The 19,763-nt window shown below is 39.5% G+C and overlaps 1 protein-coding gene across 4 annotated transcripts in view; it reads left to right on the top strand.

Annotated features, from left to right (window-relative positions):
* The window catches only part of LOC119893438 (kelch-like protein 25), a 91,251-nt gene that overhangs the window by 25,525 nt on the left and 45,963 nt on the right, over positions 1-19,763 (top strand). For all 4 annotated transcript variants that reach the window (XM_038705579.1, XM_038705577.1, XM_038705578.1 and 1 more), the window contains 3 exons: positions 2,192-2,281; positions 3,912-4,075; positions 10,007-10,154. In XM_038705579.1, the coding sequence (XP_038561507.1) occupies positions 2,192-2,281; positions 3,912-4,075; positions 10,007-10,154 (402 nt within the window). The remainder of the gene's footprint in view (positions 1-2,191; positions 2,282-3,911; positions 4,076-10,006; positions 10,155-19,763) is intronic.

Genomic DNA, 19,763 nt, shown 5'->3' with positions numbered 1-19,763 from the left:
CCAGGAACACTAACGAACCAGTGGTATCAATGACCCCGGCAAACGACCCCACTGAGGTTAAATAGCTGAGTTTCCCTGCCAGTCAGTCAGAACTGAAGATGTCCTTTGGATGAGGGACGAAACGTCTTCCAGTATCTTCAACCAAGTCCAGTTGCCCTTGACTTTAACCTTCGTTGGATAACTATGACCTGGATGACTGAGAATCTTCATAGACTTCTCTGCAAATAGTTATATGATTTTTCTATTCTTCTTATATAACTTGCATTTGTTTATTCCATATTTATATATTTCTACATTATGTCAACTGTATGTTTGTCTACGTGTAGCACCTATTACCAAAGCAAATTCCTTGTATATGTAACACTACTTGTCAATAAAGCTCAATCTGATTCTGACGTTTTCAGCTAAACTGAGGCTTATTGTTGAGCATTTTCTCTCTACTCTCCTGCCGTTCTCCGGTGTTGTGCCATGCAGCCGAGATCTGCATGCATGCACGTCGCGGTTCTTTGTGGGTCTATTTCAAGTACCGTTTAAAAACGATATAATATTCTTTGTGTGGTTCATCAATGGTGACAAATGATCTGAACATTTCGTGAGGTGCGGACAACTCGTCACAACACCGGTGAAGCTGGGGTGTCGTCTCTTCAGCAAGTGTTCCTCTTCTGCCACTACACACATACATGCTTCACCTACACATGCACATGACCTTCACCTTCATTAAAAGTTAGGGCACAATTTTGGATTTATTCACACACTTTAAAAACCTTTATGTAAAGCTTCTTTCTTTTCACATTTTTATTTACAGCATTATATATTGATATTTATAATGCAATAGGCTGTAGATTAACTTATTGGGAGAAAGTTGGTAGTTCTATGTAAAATCAGACATTGAGCATCCCAATATTGCAAAAATGGTATGATCCTCTTTTCTTAACGCCACTGCGGAGCTTCAACTGTAAGATTGCCAGTTGAATCAGGCTCCGCCTATGGAAGCATCGGGGTATCTTCAGCTATCGGGGTCAGCTCTAATTTTGAATGTGAAGTTTAGACTGAACAAACTTTAACAGAAAAGAGTTCTTGGGGAGGCAGCATCTAGCAGCAATGAGAACAACATAGATAAATGATTTGTCATTTATGGATGATGACAATGAAATCAGACTTGGCATCTGTCTGGATATGAAAGCATGAATGAGGAATACTTTGTTTACTATTTTGAAATCTCCATATTTTTAGTTGTTTGTAGTGATTTGGCTGCTGACTGTGCGTTCAATAATAGTTTGAATAGTGTTTTAATTAATTGGATCTGCAATATATGTGATTTCAAAAATGACATCATACAGCACAAGCAAATATTTCTGCTTGAATTCAGCTCTAATCCTCAACTGTACCTTTATATTGAGTTTTTCATAACTTTAAACATAAATTGCTAACCATGTGGTAGCGCAAAACTCAGAAATCTTTAACTTCTATGGTGTTTAATTAGTCTCAACCCATGAACATAAAAACTAGATACGAGCGCACAGAACAGTATGGAAAAATTATAAATTAAACCAAATAATATGGCCTCTATGGGGGCCCAGTGTGCAAGTTTCGTTTCCAGGGGCACTCCAGAACACTGATCTATGCTTTCGTCGACACTCAGAAGGCATAAATTTCAAATGAATGATCGCTCGTCGATTGATTTCTGCACACAGTTGTATGTAGCTTGTGCCCTTTTTGTTTTTTACGCCCCTGCCTTTCAGACAGCCTGAGTCCGCTACTGGTGAGTGGATAAGCATCCTTGTGAGAGAGCATTTCTGCTCCATGTGCACAAATGCGATCCTCGTCAGGTTAACTTTTGAAACTTTGAAGGCAGGGGTGGAAAATACTTTTCCTGATGTCTGCGCTCCTTTGATTGGTCACTTTCAACACCCACAGTCTCCAGCCTGTCTCTGACCATTTTTTGGCAAGATGTCAGAGAAAGAAGAGGTAAAGTGAGGTACAGCCACCTCTACAATGCCCATAACACAAGTAAATCATCCATCTGTCCATCCATTATCCATAACCTCTTATCTGTGCCTATCCAAGTGACTAATCAAAGCAGCAGAGACTATCAGCCACTGTCTATTGACATTGTCTATTGTAAATTATATTTCATATTATAATGTTAATTGTTTTTAATGTACGCTTTTAATTTAATTGTTTGTCTTAGGTAAGAGAATCAGAGGATTTCTATAGTCTGTCTAAAGATAAACTGCTGGAGCTGATTCTTAGCGATGAGCTGGAGATAGAGGATGAACAGGTGAGTGATCCTCTTTCCTTTGTTTATTTCTTACATCCTTTTTTCATTACCTTATAAATATTTTTCAATAAATTGCTAATGCTGAGGCTTCCTGACTAGGCGTTATGGGGGTACATCAATGTCATAACCATTGAAAATGAACAGACTACGAGTCACAAATGCATCTTACATAATTGTAAACACAAAATATTAATTACAAATAGATTTAGGAATCTGCAGACTCCTCATGGTCCCCAAATATAGAAGTAAATCTAGAAATACACTCAAAATCCCCAAGCAAAGCCCTCAAGATCAGCTAATATTAAACACATTCTAGAAATAGATTCATAATCCACAAACTCCTCAAATTGAAATCGTTGACTACTACTAAACCAGAATTTGAATGAATGCAAAATGATTTGTCTGTGTGTGGGGTCATATTCTATTTGTTTTACACTTGTTTTCATAATTTTGACACTACTGTTTCACTGTCCAATAAAACATTGTACGCACTCTTCACAATTTGCAAACAAACAGTCTAACTTGCATTTTCAAACCACTGTTTAGAGACATGCTTACAAATTCTGTGCAAACCTCAGCAAGTGTCGAATCTGTGTTTGCCGATCACAGTGCATTAGCAGACCCCTTTGCAATTGTCTACAGATCTTTTTGACACTGTCTTACCTCAGAGTGTCTGACCAAGATTGGCACGTATTGTCAGCCAATTAGGGTTGGGCCGACAGACAATGCCATCTGCCTCTTCTTCTCTTCTCCCCACACTCTGACACACTCGCCTACACCTCTGGTATCTCACTGCAAACACACCAGCTTGCCCCACCTCTCTCTGTCTCTCTACCCCGTCTGCTCGACCTCACACAGTAGTATGTTTTATAAAGACAACTTGTGAGACGCATGTCGGCTCGTTAATGACGTAGCCTTTCAAACAGCCGAAACCAACATTTGCACTCTGTGTGTTCACTGTTGCTTTACCTGGTCCATGACTTGTAAAATATCCTCTGCAACTTGTAACGTAAGTTAATGAGATAAAAAGTTTTTTACCGAGTGAAATCTGTGAGAGTGAACACATGCACATAAGATGACCGCTAAATGGCTTTAACCAAAAATGTGTTTCCAGCATATCAACAGTTTATAGATCATGTTTTGTGCTGACAAATATGCAAGATGCATATTTAGTTATCATGACGTCAATTTACCCCCATAATCCATTCCACACTGCAGATTAAAAAGATTCAACAATTTATATCAGTCAGAATTAGGTTTATTGCCTATAGATTTACACATAGAAGGGTTTTGCCTTGCCTGCAAGTAAAGAACCATAAATATAAAAAGAAAATAAAAACAATACATAATCAGTTATTCAAATGCTGGAATGTGCAAAATATTGACCAGGGAATGTGCAAAGGTTTACAGTATTAGAGTTTAAAGAATATTTGCATGGTGCAAGATCCAACAGATGTGCCATACTTTTGTCACTAATATTCTCAAATTAGTCCCCATTGTTATTAAAAACCAATATTCAATAACCATTTTTGTGTTTTCAAATTTATTTGGTTCTATCCATTGTAGCATCGGGGGTGGTGAAAGCCACACTAACAAGGAATAGTTGATGATTTCTTTTGATTTGTGGCAGATTGTGTTTAACTCTGTTATGCGGTGGGTTCGATACGACGTGGAGGGTCGGCGTCACCATTTCCCAGAGTTGCTGAGGGGCATCAGGTTGGCTCTGCTGCCATCTGAATGTCTGCAAGAGGCTGTAGCCTGTGAAGAGCTGGTAATGGCTGACAAGAGGAGCAGGTAGGCTGTGTCAGGGACCTTATAAATCTATGGTTTCTGTCTCTCTTTTCTTCTCTTTATTTTACTTTGTTCTGTCTAAGATAAGAAAATGTGAAGTTACACATTTAAAATACCAGGAAATGTTACTAATAATTGTATTGTATATAGATAATTGTTCACCACAAAATAACCCAAAAAGTACTGCGCAGTTAAAGGGAACAGTAAGTGATTCTGCAGAAGGATGGTTGATATTATTATTATTATTATTATCATTACGATTATTATCATTAACACTAATAAATATCTGTACCATTATTCATTCAGTCTATACCAACATAACCTTTACTGTCTGTACCTATGTGTGTGTGTGTGTGTATATTGTGTAGGCTGCTCCCCCCTACCCCTCCCTCCCTCTTTATGGCTATCTCTCTTTCTCTCTTGCCCTTTTTTGCTCTCTCTCTCTTTCCCTCACCCCCAACCAGTCGAGGCAGATGGCCGCCCACCCTGAGCGATGGTTTATGCTCAGGCCTCTTAAAAGAAATTTTTCCTTGCCTCTGCCTTCACCCTCACCAGGTCATATAACTTTCTTTTCTGTTTCTACTCTTCAGACCTTTTCCTCTTTGGCTGTTTCTCTGCATCTCTCCTTCCTCACAGAGCCTGGTGTCCAGCACAATGTACCGGTGTATAGAATTCTCTCTGCCACTGCCCCCCTCCCACTGTCACTCCTGTGCACAAGCACCAACTTTTGCTGATTGGCATGCCGCTGTTTGTGTACGTTAGGTTGCCACTGATTTACCATGAGATGCCACAGCACCTTTCGCCGTTTATGTGGTATTTCCAGCGGCAACCTGGGATGCCACAGATTTACTGGGGCTCCGTTTTTCATTTTTCTGTTTGAAGAAAGACATTAATTAACACAGGGGGTCAGGGGTAGGCCTATATGAAAATAAAAGCCTATTTGAAGGACGGCCTGTAACATTATACAAGCACTAACGTTATACCAGCGTAAAGTTAGAAGAAAAAAATCAATCAATAAATAAACCTGGACCGAGAGGAATATGTTAGCAACGGTAGTTGATTATGAAAATATATAATATTGTGCATTTATTCATGTAAACAGCAAGAGCAGTACAGTTAGTTTAACCTAAGTAATTTTAGTGTGTGCAGAGTTGTTAATGTTAGCACTACATTTTTAATATTAAATTCATATTTAATGTGGTTTTCATCTAATAGAGCAATCTGTTTTGTCTTTCTACCAGCAGGTGGCAGTATTTAAATGAATGTCCAGTTTGTGTCTTTGTTAACTGTTTTAAATCCAGGTTACTGATACAAGTGTATTTATTGATCTTCATTTCATTTGCTTTTTATTATTAAGGCTTTATTTGTAAACTAGTTATCATCTTCATTCACCCTCAGCCCAGAGTTAAACCTGCATGTCCTGCTGTTCTAACCTGGTTCTAACACTGCTGTCAGCTTCTCAGCAGCTCTGGCAACAAACTCACATCAGAAATGTCATAATACAAATCATCTGTTCTGATCTACCACTGTGCTATATGTACTGTGTGAACACTGTTTTGGGAGGTGAGTGTATGAGAAATTGACTGAAACATAGAGAGCACAGCTACTCGCACTATTTTGAGATGTTTCACATCTTTCTTCTCCATTTCAGAATCAGAAGGAGCTTTATTGCTAAGTACGAGGAATTTGCTGTGGTGATAAGTTGCTACATGTAGACAAACATACAGTCAACATAAATGAATGTAGAAAGATAATAAATATGGAATGGAAGAACAACGTTACAGATATACAGTGGGGCCAAAAAGTATTTAGTCAGCCACTGATTGTGCAAATTCTCCTACTTAGAAAGATGAGAGGTCTGTAAATTGTAGACTTGCACCAGGCTGGGAAGAGTGAATCTACAATAGGCAAGCAGGTTGGTGTGAAGAAATCAACTGTGGGAGCAATTGTAAGAAAATGGAAGACCTACAAGACCATTGATAATCTCCCTCGATCTGGGGCTCCACGCAAGATCTCATCCCGTGGGGTCAAAATGATCATGAGAACGGTGAGCAAACATCCCAGAACTACACGGAGGGACCTGATGAAAGACCTGCAGAGATCTGGGACCAAAGTAACAAAGGCTACCATCAGTAACACACTACGCCGAGAGGGACTCAAATCCTGCAGTGCCAGGCGTGTCTCCCTGCTTAAGCCAGTACATGTCCAGGCCCGTCTGAAGTTTGCCAGAGAGTGTATGGACGATCCAGAAGAGGATTGGGAGAATATCATGTGGTCAGATGAAACCAAAATAGAACTTTGGTAAAAACTCAACTCGTCGTGTTTGGAGGAAGAAGATTGCAGAGTTGCATCCCAAGAACACCATACCTACTGTGAAGCATGGGGGAGGAAACATCATGCTTTGGGGCTGTTTTTCTGCAAAGCAGACAGGAAAACTGATCCGTGTTAAGCCAAAACCACCTCCTATCAGTGAGAGCCTTGAAGATGGAACGTGGCCGGGTCTTCCAGCATGACAATGATCCCAAACACGCCGCTCGGCAACAAAGTGTACCTATGATGAAAATTACAGACCTCATCTAAGTAGGAGAACTTGCACAATCAGTGGCTGACTAAATACTTTTTGGCCCCACTGTATGCATGTGCATTATTCTGGGTCTGGCCTGTGCGGATGTAACGCAACAGAAGACAATTTTGTAATAATATACTTATATAAACTGACAACATAAAAATATACAACAAAGATCAATTTACAAGGTAAATTTAATCATCACGTTACAACAGGGTTGTAAAATGAAATGAAGTTATACACTCCACTGTGTATAATATACAACACTTGTCAAATGACATCTGAAACATATTCAACATATACAGTGGTGCTCGAAAGTTTGTGGACCCTTTAGAATTTTCTGTATTTCTGCAGACTTAAAACATACTCAGATTTTAACACAAGTCACACAGAGTAGAGGAGACAAAAATACTAGTGGAAAAAGTATGTGAACCTTTGCTTTCGGGATCTCAGAAAAATAGTTGTTGATGATCATCGAGGCTGGAAAAGGTTAACAAAAACATCTCTAAAGAGTTTGGTCTACACCAGTCCACAGTCAGACAGACTGTGTACAAATGGAGGAAATTGAAGACCACTGCTACCCTGCCTAGGAAGGTCACCGAGGAACCCTGACTAACTTCGAAGCAACAAAATGCCTCTCTAACATTAGCTAATGTCAGTGTTTATGAGTCCAACATCAGGAGAAACAGAACAACAATGGTGTGCATGGCAGGGCTGCAAGGAGAAAGCCACTCCTTTCCTTAAGGAACATTCGTGCCTATCTGCAGTTTGCTCAAGATTACATGGACAAGCCAGAAGTCCACTGGAAAATTTATTGAGGATGGATGAGACCAAAACTTTTGGTTTAAATGAAAAGTGTTATGTTTGGAAAAAGGAAAACATTCCAGCATAATAACCTTATTCCATCTGTGAAACATGGTGATGGTGGTAGTATCATGATCTGGGCTTGTTGGACAGAGGAATGAGCTAAAATTCCTCCAGGTCGATGTGCAGGACTGTTCAACAGTTAATGGAATGTTTAGTTGCAGTTATTGCTGCACGGGGGGGGGGGGGGCACACCAGATCCTATAAACAAAGGTTCACATACTTTAACCACTATGCAACATATGGATTTTTGTCTTATTTGTGGAATTTAGTTCTATTGATCTACTTTGTGTGAAAATCTGATTATGTTTTAGGTTATATTAGGTTAGATAAGGTTCAGAAACTTCAACTTATCCACTGTTTTTTTTAAATAATTTAATTATGTGTTGCAAAGGCATCACTTTGTGTTGAGTGGTGCGGACATAAGGGCTCAGATAAGGGCTGTGACAATGCACAATATTGGATTCAAGAGAACAAGACGTTAGTTATTGTAACACTATTTTGAAGAAATCTTCAATGCTGAAATATTTGATATGATATTTTGTGCATTAAACACTTAAATTCCTGCATTCTGGAGAATTAAACCTTTCTCAAAGCATTTTCATTTGTTATTTAACATTTCTTGTTGCAAGCTATTTTTCATAACATTTTAACAAGTTATGCTTTCAAAAAGTTAAAGGGACAAAATCAGCCTGTCCCCAGTGTCAATGGTCAAACCTATGGTTTTTGGACTTTGGACTCTACAGACTTGCCGGACTTGAGAACCCTCGTAAAATGTTCTTACCTCATGGCTTCACAGTCAATGTTCTGCAGCCATAGATTGTAAATTTATGTTGGCATAATATTATCTCATAATATTAAGGTGTTTATTATTGCCATTGGAAATATGCAATACAGAGGTGCTTAATGTTTCTGAAAATTCAGTGCCATTGAAAGTATGTATTAAACATTTATTCAACATATAATGCTAAGACTTGTATGGATTCTCTTCACTTGCATTACACAATTGGAGTGTTGTATATTATACACACCGGAATGTGTATGGAGAAGAAAGAGCAGAAGAAAGAACAGATGATTTGTATTATGACATTTCTGATGTGAGTTTGTTGCCAGAGCTGCTGAGAAGCTGACAGCAGTGTTAGAACCAGGTTAGAACAGCAGGGCATGCAGGTTTAACTCTGGGCTGAGGGTGAATGAAGATGATAACTAGTTTACAAATAAAGCCTTAATAATAAAAAGCAAATGAAATGAAGATCAATAAATACACCTGTATCAGTAACCTGGATTTAAAACAGTTAACAAAGACACAAACTGGACATTCATTTAAATACTGCCACCTGCTGGTAGAAAGACAAAACAGATTGCTCTATTAGATGAAAACCACATTAAATATGAATTTAATATTAAAAATGTAGTGCTAACATTAACAACTCTGCACACACTAAAATTACTTAGGTTAAACTAACTGTACTGCTCTTGCTGTTTACATGAATAAATGCACAATATTATATATTTTCATAATCAACTACCGTTGCTAACATATTCCTCTCGGTCCAGGTTTATTTATTGATTGATTTTTTTCTTCTAACTTTACGCTGGTATAACGTTAGTGCTTGTATAATGTTACAGGCCATCCTTCAAATAGGCTTTTATTTTCATATAGGCCTACCCCTGACCCCCTGTGTTAATTAATGTCTTTCTTCAAACGGAAAAATGAAAAACTGAGCCCCGGTAAATCTGTGGCATCCCAGGTTGCCGCTGGAAATACCACATAAACGGCGAAAGGTGCTGTGGCATCTCATGGTAAATCAGTGGCAACCTAACGTACACAAACGTCGTAATGTTACTAGCTGCCGATGCCACTATTTGAACTAGCTGTCTCTGGTTGGAACAATTTTGTGTGGCAAGGTTTAGACCACTTTCTTAGTGTTCCATTTAGAGCGGGCTGTGTAAGAAAACTGGAGAGCTAGCAAACTGTGAGAAATATTCTGTGTATTGTATAAAGTGTATTGGATTACAATCACTTACTATCCATTTAATAAGCAATACATGGCTTCAATAATAACAATACTTCTAATTATTATAGAATTAATGATTATGTTACTATATTATTACACATAAAGTATTAACATTACTATACTGTATATTATGGCAGCACACACGCTCTTGCCTGATAAGAAATATCTATAGGCCAGTTGAGAAAAACCTTTTGACCCGCAAACACATGATACTCATTGTGTTTGTCCTTGGTGAAATATTTGCCGTAAAAAACACTGAATCACACAAACAATCTAATATGATTGAGTGGCCTCTTCAGTGATCTCATAGCTTTGTCAATGGACGTGCAAATGAAAATGACTGTATAATTCCTCTTTTCTCCTCTCTGCTTTTCTCTAACTTCCTCCGCTCTTCTACTCTTCTCTACTCAGTACTGCGTTCTAAATTGGAGGAGTTCATTTGAGTTAAATTTTCAACTCAGTCTATGTTTTAACACTCCTCTCCAGGTCAATTGTAGAAGAGGCAATGCAGTGTAAGAAGAAAATCCTTCAGAACGACGGAGTAGTGACTAGTCCCTGCGCTCGACCACGTAAGGCCGGACACACCCTGCTTATACTGGGAGGCCAGACCTTCATGTGTGACAAGATATACCAGGTGAAAGACAGACACGAAGTCCTTTATACTTGGATGACCTGTTTTCATGTGTGACATGATACTACATGTGCTGTATTAAGTATAAGGTCTACTGTAGACTTGGTTTAAAGGGCATATTCATTTACTTGCAGTGTTGTGTATTTAATCCTAGCTATGCTTAAATGTTATTAAATTATTTCAGTTAGCAGAGCATACTCACTGTTAAAAGACTGAGTTCAATTACTGCCTGCAGAGGAACACTTCCAAAAAACATAATCTGTTAATTAAAATGGACTGAAAATGTTTTGTACATTATGAAACGTAAAATATCACAAAGACGACCCCGAGCTGTTGAGCAGCTGAAATCCTACATCAAGTAAGAATGATGACCCTGTCACAACTTTTTTGAAATGTGTTGCTGGCATCAAATTCAAAATGGGCATATTAAATCTTAAATTTCATATTCTAAAAATACAGCCTTAAAAGTATTAAATTTGGTTTACAAAGGTCTTAATTTTTTTCTTGTCCTTTGTAGGATTAAATAAATGCCGTAACGTCATAAATATATATTTTTCTGTGTGTGTGATTGGATGTTATACGGCAGTACAGGTAATGTTACTGTTTATGTCAGTGTTTAGCTTTACGCTCTGGACTGTGGAGTGTTTGTGGTGCACGAGCTCTGGCATCCAAGCTCTGGTGCAAATCAGTCAGTTGTTGGGAAAGAAAAAAAAAAATCTCTGAAGTGCTACTGACAAGCTAACATTAGCCCATCGACTCAGAATGGCCAAATTTCTGAAGTTCAGAAACAAGTTGGTGAGGCTGGCGCTGAGGTTAGCACAACAAGCAGATCGGCGTGCGTCTCACTGTGGCCAGTGCTAATGAAACAGCAGAGCTGGAAGACCTGCTGCAGGTTCAGTGAATGTTACAACAGCAACGTAGAGACAGTTGTGTAAACGAGGAGACGAGCGCCCTGTTTCAGAAAGCAGGCTTACCAAACTCTGAGCTCATCCCTGAGCTCTGGGTTGATTGAGCCTGAGGTGGGAAACTCAGAGTTTTTGGTTTCAGAACAGCTGATCAGAACAAGTTCAATCAACTCAGAGTATGTTGAGCCTGATGGAAGCGCGTGCGTGGGGATGAAAAAAAGCCATCAATGGAGCTCCAATACTACGATTCACCATGGCAACAGGTAAATAAAGGCAGATCCTCCATTTTAATCGAGTGGAGCTAGAAATATGAATACGTGCCAGCGTCGACCCTGATAGGCTCTAAAACGCAGGAGTGGAAGAAGAATCAATGTCGGGGGCAGAGCTAGACTGTCAGCAAAGTGGAGCTTCATCGTAGGCCCACCTGCTACAAAGACATATTAACCAAGTTTACATGACCCCAGGCCAAAAACGCTGTATTCATTTTCCTCTGCCAACAGCAAGGCTAGGCTGAATCGAGTGAAAACTTTTAGGGAGGCATGATCATCAAAATGAATGATGCATCACCGACATTTTCCACCACACGATGAAAACAAATACAGAACTTGGCATAGCAGGCTGAAAACCTACGGTTATCAAAAAGACCAAAAAGATTATTGGCTCTATCTTGCACCCAGCACAAAGCGGCGCAGAGAGCAGTGCAAGTGTCCGGTTTCCAACTGGCACAGTTGACATTTGCACGCCAAGCGATCAAATAGCGTAACTTCATTGATTATTAAAATCTCCTGACATGCTGACAGGATCAGTCAGAATCTGATGTTATTTCATGTTCTGTGTTCTTCTCCACATCAAAAAGCTCTCACATAGTCCAGGTTCATCCAGTGAAACTGTTTGGAGTAAAGCAGCTGACCTCCTGATCAATCCTCCATCAGAGCTTCTAAATAATTAGACGCTAAAAGTTGAATTCTGTTTCCTCTGGAGAGTTTCCTCTGTCCTCTGTCATGTCAAGTTAATAACTTTTTTCTGTTTTGCTGCTCAAATACCCCACGATGTTTGTTGTAACTTTATTGCGCACATGACTTTAAAATGACTGACAGCAGCCTCTCTAATCATGAAAGTAAATCGTTAAAGAAAACACTCAAAACAGTCAAACTAGCAAAATTGGAGTTGGACACGCCCCAAACGCAACTGCACCATGCAGGGTAGGGCTGTGTGTGTGTGTGTGTATATATATATATATAAAATAAAGATTTGCCCCCTCGCCATTTTTAACTGCCCTGAAGTGCCCTCAGTCACTTCATCCTGGCGCCGGGCCTGCCCCAGACTTACTCCGAAAGTAGAGTCTGTCTGCTTGTGCTGCCGGAGCTGCCTTTCTACTAAATGTTTTTGCTTACACCAGAAGTGCTGCAGTGCGTCCAGGAAGCGTCCCAGCGTCAAGCAGCACAGCGCAGATGAACCGGGAAGGAAGTCAGACACACAAAAAAACAAACAGACAATTTTCAAAATAAAATACCCGTTACAGACTTCAAATCGTATATCAACAATAAACACAGTTAAATCAGACAAAAAAGAAACATTTTTACTGCGTAGCTACTTAATTATAGTAGAAGCACAAAAGGCAAGCACTTATCACCAAATCAACAAAATCTAAACATGTCAAACGCTCTTATTCTGAAATGCTACCTGAGGTAGTTGCTAGATACACCCATCAAGATGAGAAACGAGAGCTTTGATTAATGTATTAGAAGCACAAAAAGGACATTAACGTGGGGCAGGCTGCACGCTTCGCTGCAGAAATGCTCCTGAGAGGCTTCCAGTGGAAGTTGACACCGTAAATAAACCACTGCGCAGCCTAGGCCTCTCACTCAGAATTCCCATGATGCATGAGGGTGAAGGGAGTTTTGTTAAAATGTGCTAATAAGTTTGCCATTTGTTTAAAATACAAATGTTACTTTGTAACTTTGTGCCCATTACATTTGTGATTATGATTATGAAAATAGGCTACAGATCAAATATAAGACACAGTTTACTCATGAACCTCTGATTGTAAAGTCATTAATTATTCTTTTGCAGTGGAAAATGTGTCTATAGGTCTAAGTTTTAGACATCTATTTTACATTAATAAATCTTGCTCATTTCGTATTTTATTAATGCTGTCAAAACATCATTCAGACTATCAGCAGGTAATAATGGAAAACTCACTTTTAAACCTTATTTAGACCTGTTTGTTTCAGCTGCACCACAGTCATCCTCACTCAGAAATAGTCACATTATCTCCGGTTGATAAATACGAATGTTCCAATCATGTGACTAGCCTACAATATGAAAGATTAGGCTACTGTTCATTGATCAGTTTTATAGGTTACATATTAAACGGTGATTACTGCAGTAATGTAGCCCACAGTAGGTGTTTCAGTGCAACAGTCCACAGAGTCGCAACGTTATACCTAAAGACGGACACAGATTTTATTCTGGGTTGAGGATAAATCCACGTTGTGCGAAGATCTGTCCTTACATCGATGACAGATTATCATAAAGTTAAAGATCATGTTTGGGTAAAAAAACTAATGGCATATCTAACAGGGATTTTAAGGTTTTTAAAGATGTAAATGCATTCAGATACGTGCTTTGATATCGACAGCATGAATGAGGAAATGAAACGGTGTGTCAGACAGCCGCCTCAGGCTCTGCAGGAGGGGAGGAGTCAGAGAGGAACTGACGGTTTTCCAACTGCCGGAGTTACTGATCTAGGGATTATCTGATCTCGCTCTCTGAAACAGAAAATCCAGAGTTTCCCTCATCTCAGGCTCAACATACTCAGAATTTTCACTAATCCCGCTTTCTGAAATGGGGCCGAGGTCCAGTCTGTGTGTCGGCATTGAGTTGTAGTGGGGTAAAGTTCTGTGAATGGAAACATCCAACATGTTAACGCACATTAACTTGGTGCAGAAAATGTCTCCAGAATGCAGGTAATTAAGTGTTTAATGCTCAAAATTGCCTAGGGGACGACTCCCGCCCCCATTTATATATTTCAGCATTGAATATTCCAATCATTTTAATTTTTCAAAGTTGTCTATGTGCTATTTTCAATTAAATATTGGGTTTCAATGTTTTCCACATTATTACATTTGGTTTTTATCTACATTTTACACAGTGTGCAAACGTTTTTGGAAACAGGGTTGTAATTAGAATGTCTGATCCAGGAGCTGCTGCAGGTGAGTAGAGCCACAAGCTGTCTGCCTTAAGTAAGACAATGAAACCCACCTTGCTTCAGGTCTATGCAGAGCCAGCCCTAGACCTTTGGGGGCCCTAATCAATCGTTACTAAATATGACAGAGAACCAACACCTCTTGTTTTTAAATAAGACCCGAAGAGGTAAACCTGCCATGTTTGTTTAGCTCTACAACACCAAAGCAAATTTCTTAAACCTACTTGGTAATAAAGCTGATTCTGATGAAAAACAATAACTAGACAATACTCTATATTAATATATCTACTGTTTGATGTCCAACAGGAAACATGATACCACCAGTGCTACTGAGCTTAATGGCAGTGCAACACCCAGTAGACACTGATGAACTTAGTTCTATAATAAATAAAAAGACTGATAAACTGATTATGACTGACCTAAGCTCAAATCTTTAATAACAGCCAAACAAGAGTTTAAGAGACAAAAACTGCAAAACAGTTGATAGCATAATTTTGTCTACCAGCTTTTATGAGTGATCTGAACAGGTAATGCTTAAACTTATGAGCGCTGTCAGCTTCATGGATGATAGCAATGATGGAGCTAGAGGTGGAGGATGATGGACCTGCTATAAAATTAGGGCTGACCCCAATAGTCGAAGATTCAATGCTTCGATGGGCGGAGCCTGATTCGACTGTCAATCTCACAGTCGAAGCTTCGCAGCAAAACGAGGATCATGCCATTTTGGCGATATGGGGATATGTTTTCTCCCAATAAGTTAATATACAGCCTATTACAATATACATTTCAACGTTTAATGCTGTAAATAAACATGTAAAAAGAATAAAACTTTCAATAAATGTTTGTAAAGTGCGTAATTAAATCCAGAATTGTAACCCTAACCCTGGGTCGTCAGTGTACATGTGAGGGCGTAGCGTGTATATGTGTAGTTGCAGTGGAGAAACACTTGCTGAAGAGACGGAGCCCCAGCTTCACAGGTGTTGTGCCGAGTTGTCCGCACGCGGGAATTTTATATCGTTTTTAAATAGTTGGCTACATGAAATAGACCCACGAGGAACCGCGACGTGCATGCACGCAAAACTCTGCACAAGACCAGTGAATGGCAGGCGAGACAGCGAGAGAGAAGGGTCAACAATAAGCGTCAATTTAGCTTCAGCTCGCAGTCGCCATCACACATGGTTCGACTATCAGTCGACTATAGGCAGGACTTGACAATTCTGATTCGACTATGTAAATCCTTAGTCGGGGACAGCCCTATATAAAATAATTTTAAAAATAATATAAATTCACTGAATTGAAATGACCTGTGTTCTTATAGATCTGGAGGATCTTATAATGCATGACAATCTGCAAGAGTTTGATGCTGTCTCCTTTTAAAAAGTGACTTGAGATAAGATGTCTTATAATGTGCTCCATAATGTTGCTCCAGAATCAGTCCTTAAAAACAGCTACTACACATTCCCCACATGACATATTTGATTTAGCAAAGAACAGCGCATCTCTACAGGTTTAACTACAACGCATAACTTACCAGCAGTGTCAGCTTCTTGGGTGACATGACCATGTTCTGCACCAGGAGTGGAGCTGGTTAATGAACCTGCAGTGAAATAAAGAAATTAATTAAACTGTGACTTATTTTTTAAAATGCAGAAGGTTATCATTGTAATGTTACACCACGTTTATACTGACCAACAGTAGGAGTTGTGTTTACTGACACCTGTGACCATCTTCCAACCATGTTCTTTAAAGAGCTCCTGGAAAGGGTTGGTAAAAGTAAGTTAATGTTAGTCCTTCAGAGTAGAAGGCAAACCTGTTATTCTGTTAAATGCTTTATAACACAAGATGTGAACAGCTACGCTCCATAGATAATGTTAGATAGATAAAAGATAGGCTATTGGAATGGCTTAAATTGAAGAAGACCTAATGTCTTAATAACAATATTAACTTAATCGACTGACTTTAATAATACAGTTTAATTCTATACTATGGTATAATACTAAAACTATACCAGTTTTATGCAGTTTGTAAAAGTTGTGATGCTAATCGCATTTAGCATGGTAGCAAGTATAGCATTAGCATTGTTAATAACAGCGCAGCTAACTAAGGCTAATGTAAGACCTAAAGCCTAGTTCAAACTACATGATTTTTAGCTTGTGATCGGCGGTCGCCAGTCGTTATGTGTGAACTACTCAAAGACTCATCAAAACGGCTCCCCGACACATTTCCGACACATCTCTGACACATCGCCGACGTCTGCCAGATATCTAGCATGACAAAAATCTGGAGGAGTCGGCTGACTCGACATCCATATCCAGCCAATGAGAGCAGGCAGCTATTTTCACTGCAAAACACTTTTTACTCCCTCCAGCTCTCTCTGTAGCTCATGCTACCTGCGTGTGCTAATCTAATTCTAATTCTTTCACCCAGATTCTTTGTCTTTATAATAACAGTGTTCGCTTCATTTCCCGTATCACATTTCACGTGTGTTTTCTTGACAAAATGTGGTTTGGAGACCAGCGTCAGCTGACAGAGCCGCTGTCAGCTCGTGTAGTGTGTGACCCCTGTCATCGATCAGTCACATAGTGTGAACTATACAATGATTTCAAGACTCCCGTCACAAGACGGCAAGTTGTGTAGTGTGAACGGCACAGCCATCGGCCGTGTAGTCTGCTGGAGCCTTAAGGCAGGTTATCTAAAAATACAGGCATAAGAAAATGGAGCCTGTGGGCTTAGGTACCTTTTATCTTCTTGCCTCCTCTTTGAGGCTCTTATGTTGATATGTCTTTTTTTCATGTTCAGACAAATTTGATCTTCTCTTGTCCCATCACAAGAGACTGACTGACCCAGCATAACGAGTGACGTCACAGGGTCAGGAGTCGCGGGGAGGTCCGAGCGAGCTGACCCATCAGGGCGGCTGATTTTCCATAATATATAAATTATTTAACCGCTATGCATATTATGGTGTGTAATAGAGAGAGCTGTCTTTCATTTTATTTTATTATTTTTATTTAATTTTTTCCTGTGAATTTCTTCCACAACTAGCAAGCAGCGACTGGGTAAACTGCACTAAGAGGTTGGATGCACCTACTCAACATATTTTTTGTGTCTTTTTTTACCCAATTCATTGCAGTGTAGTCCTAGACCCTAAGATAGGGTCTTTAGTTATTTGTGCAACGGTCTGATATGGATGCCTATCTGAAGTCTGACTATCTACTATATGTAAGCTATAGTCAAAGTCTTTCTTTGTGAGTAAGTGAGGTAAGTTAAAAAAATATGTCTATTACTTGATTCCAGCTATCCTTGTACATTACTATGAAAAAAGTTAGCATAGCATAGCCCTGATCGACCTGAATGCCAATTAGAAAACAAGCATTTTAAAAGTTGTTTACTTGTCATCTTGTGGAAAGACCTGGCAAAGGATTATTTTTAAATTCTATGTGAACACACTATTAGTAAAGCCCTGAGCTGTTTTATTTATAAGGACATGACACCACACAGCATTACAGAAAATGCATAATTCAGAAGGGATGACTCTGACCCAGGGAGACTGAGGTAAACAATTCAGTCAGTCATCCTTTAGTGAAAAAACTCCTTAGGCAGTGGCGAAAATCTTATTGTTACGCCTGACCTAGGGGAAACCTGAGCACGGCATAAAAATGTCCCCCTCATTTTCCCACTCCCAGGAATGACCAATGCCAAAACTGTTGCAGTCCAAAACAGAGATTAATTTATTTACCAATCTGGGAAACCTATGTTGGTAGAGCCGGCCTAGCCACTAATCACCTTTGTGGTGGCATAGGGCCAGCAGAGGGCTCCCTGCAGTCACTGCTTGCTAGTCGTGAAATTCACTGAAAAAGAAACATAAAATAATAAATAATAATAAAATGAAACACAGCTCTCTATATTATGCACCATAATAGCATAGTGGCTATTTAATTATGTATTATAGAAAATAAACTGCCGTGATGGGTTAGCTCGCTCGGACATTCCCGCGACTCCTGACCCTGACTGACCCTGTGACATCACCTGTTACGCTGTAGTCAGGCTTTTATGATGTCTGGAAAGAAAAGATCATATTTGTCTGGATATGAAAAAAGACAACATAAGAGCCTCGAAGAAGAGAGGAGGCAAGAAGATAAAGGTACGAAAGCCCACAGGCTCCATTTTCCTATGCCTGTATTTTTAAATAATCTACCTAAGATAATCTGCCTACATTAGTGTTAACAATGCTAACGCTGTAACGTTACTTGCTAAAATGCCGTGATTGGCATCACAGCTTTTACAAACTGAATAAAACAGGTATAGTTTTAGTATTATACTATAGTATAGTATTAAATTGTATTATTAAAGTCAGTTGATTACGTTAATATTATTAGGTCATGAGTCCTTTTTTATCTATCTAACATTATCTATGGAGCGTAGCTGTTCACATCTTGTGTTATAAAGCATTTAACAGAACAAAATCAGATAGGCCAGGTTTGCCTTCTACTCTGAAGGACTAATATTAACTTACTTTTACCAACCCTTTCCAGGAGCTCTTTAAAGAACATGGTTGGAAGATGGTCACAGGTGTCAGTAAACACAACTCCTACTGTTGGTCAGTATAAATGTGGTGTAACATTACAATGATAACCTTCTGCATTTTAAAAATTAAGTCACAGTTTAATTAATTTCTTTATTTCACTGCAGGTTCATTAACCAGCTCCACTCCTGGTGCAGAACATGGTCATGTCACCCAAGAAGCTGACACTGCTGGTAAGTTATGTGTTGTAGTTAAACCTGTAGAGATGCGCTGTTCTTTGCTTATAAATCAAATATGTCATGTGGGTAGTAGGTAGGTAGGTACATTTATTGTCACAATATGACAGGTTATATAATGAAATTCAGATTTGTACCTCCATTGTACTACATAGCAGACAATATACATTAATACAGAAGCAATTATAATCAAAGCTGCAAGCAGCATTGGGTGTGAGGCGGCCGCGTTGCAGATTCTGGAGCTCTGCCGGTGTGGCTGTGAATTTGCCACGTGCTTCGGATGTTGCACAAAGCTGTTAATCACTTCCTATGTCCCCTTTGTGGCGCTACATAGCACTTCGCACTACGGCTATAACTGAACATGTAGGTGTGTTACCACAAAATGGTAATGGGGCGGCTGTGGCTCAGGAGGTAGAGCGGGTTGGCCGTTAATCGGACGGTCGGCGGTTCAATCCCTGGCTCCCCCTGGTTGCGTGTCGAAGTGTCCTTGGGCAAGATACTGAACCCCGAATTGCCCCTTGCGGCTATTCCGCCAGTGTATGAGTGAGTGTGAATGTTATTTTCCGTTTGAGCACTTAGGCTCAGTGTATGAATGTGTGTGACTGGTGAATGCAGATGTAGTGTAAAAGCGCTTTGAGTGGTCGAAAAGACTAGAAAGGCGCTATACAAGTACGGAGCATTTACATTTACAAAATTCAAAATGGCAGACTTCCTGTTGGTTTAGGGCATCGCTCCAAGAGG

Source organism: Micropterus salmoides, unplaced genomic scaffold (genome assembly GCF_014851395.1).
Source record: "Micropterus salmoides isolate LMB-PRFRI ecotype aquatic unplaced genomic scaffold, ASM1485139v1 Ms_hic_scaffold_8, whole genome shotgun sequence".
In the NCBI taxonomy this organism is placed as follows: domain Eukaryota; kingdom Metazoa; phylum Chordata; class Actinopteri; order Centrarchiformes; family Centrarchidae; genus Micropterus; species Micropterus salmoides.
Note: the sequence above shows the minus strand (reverse complement) of the source record. Positions and strands in the feature narration are given on the sequence as shown.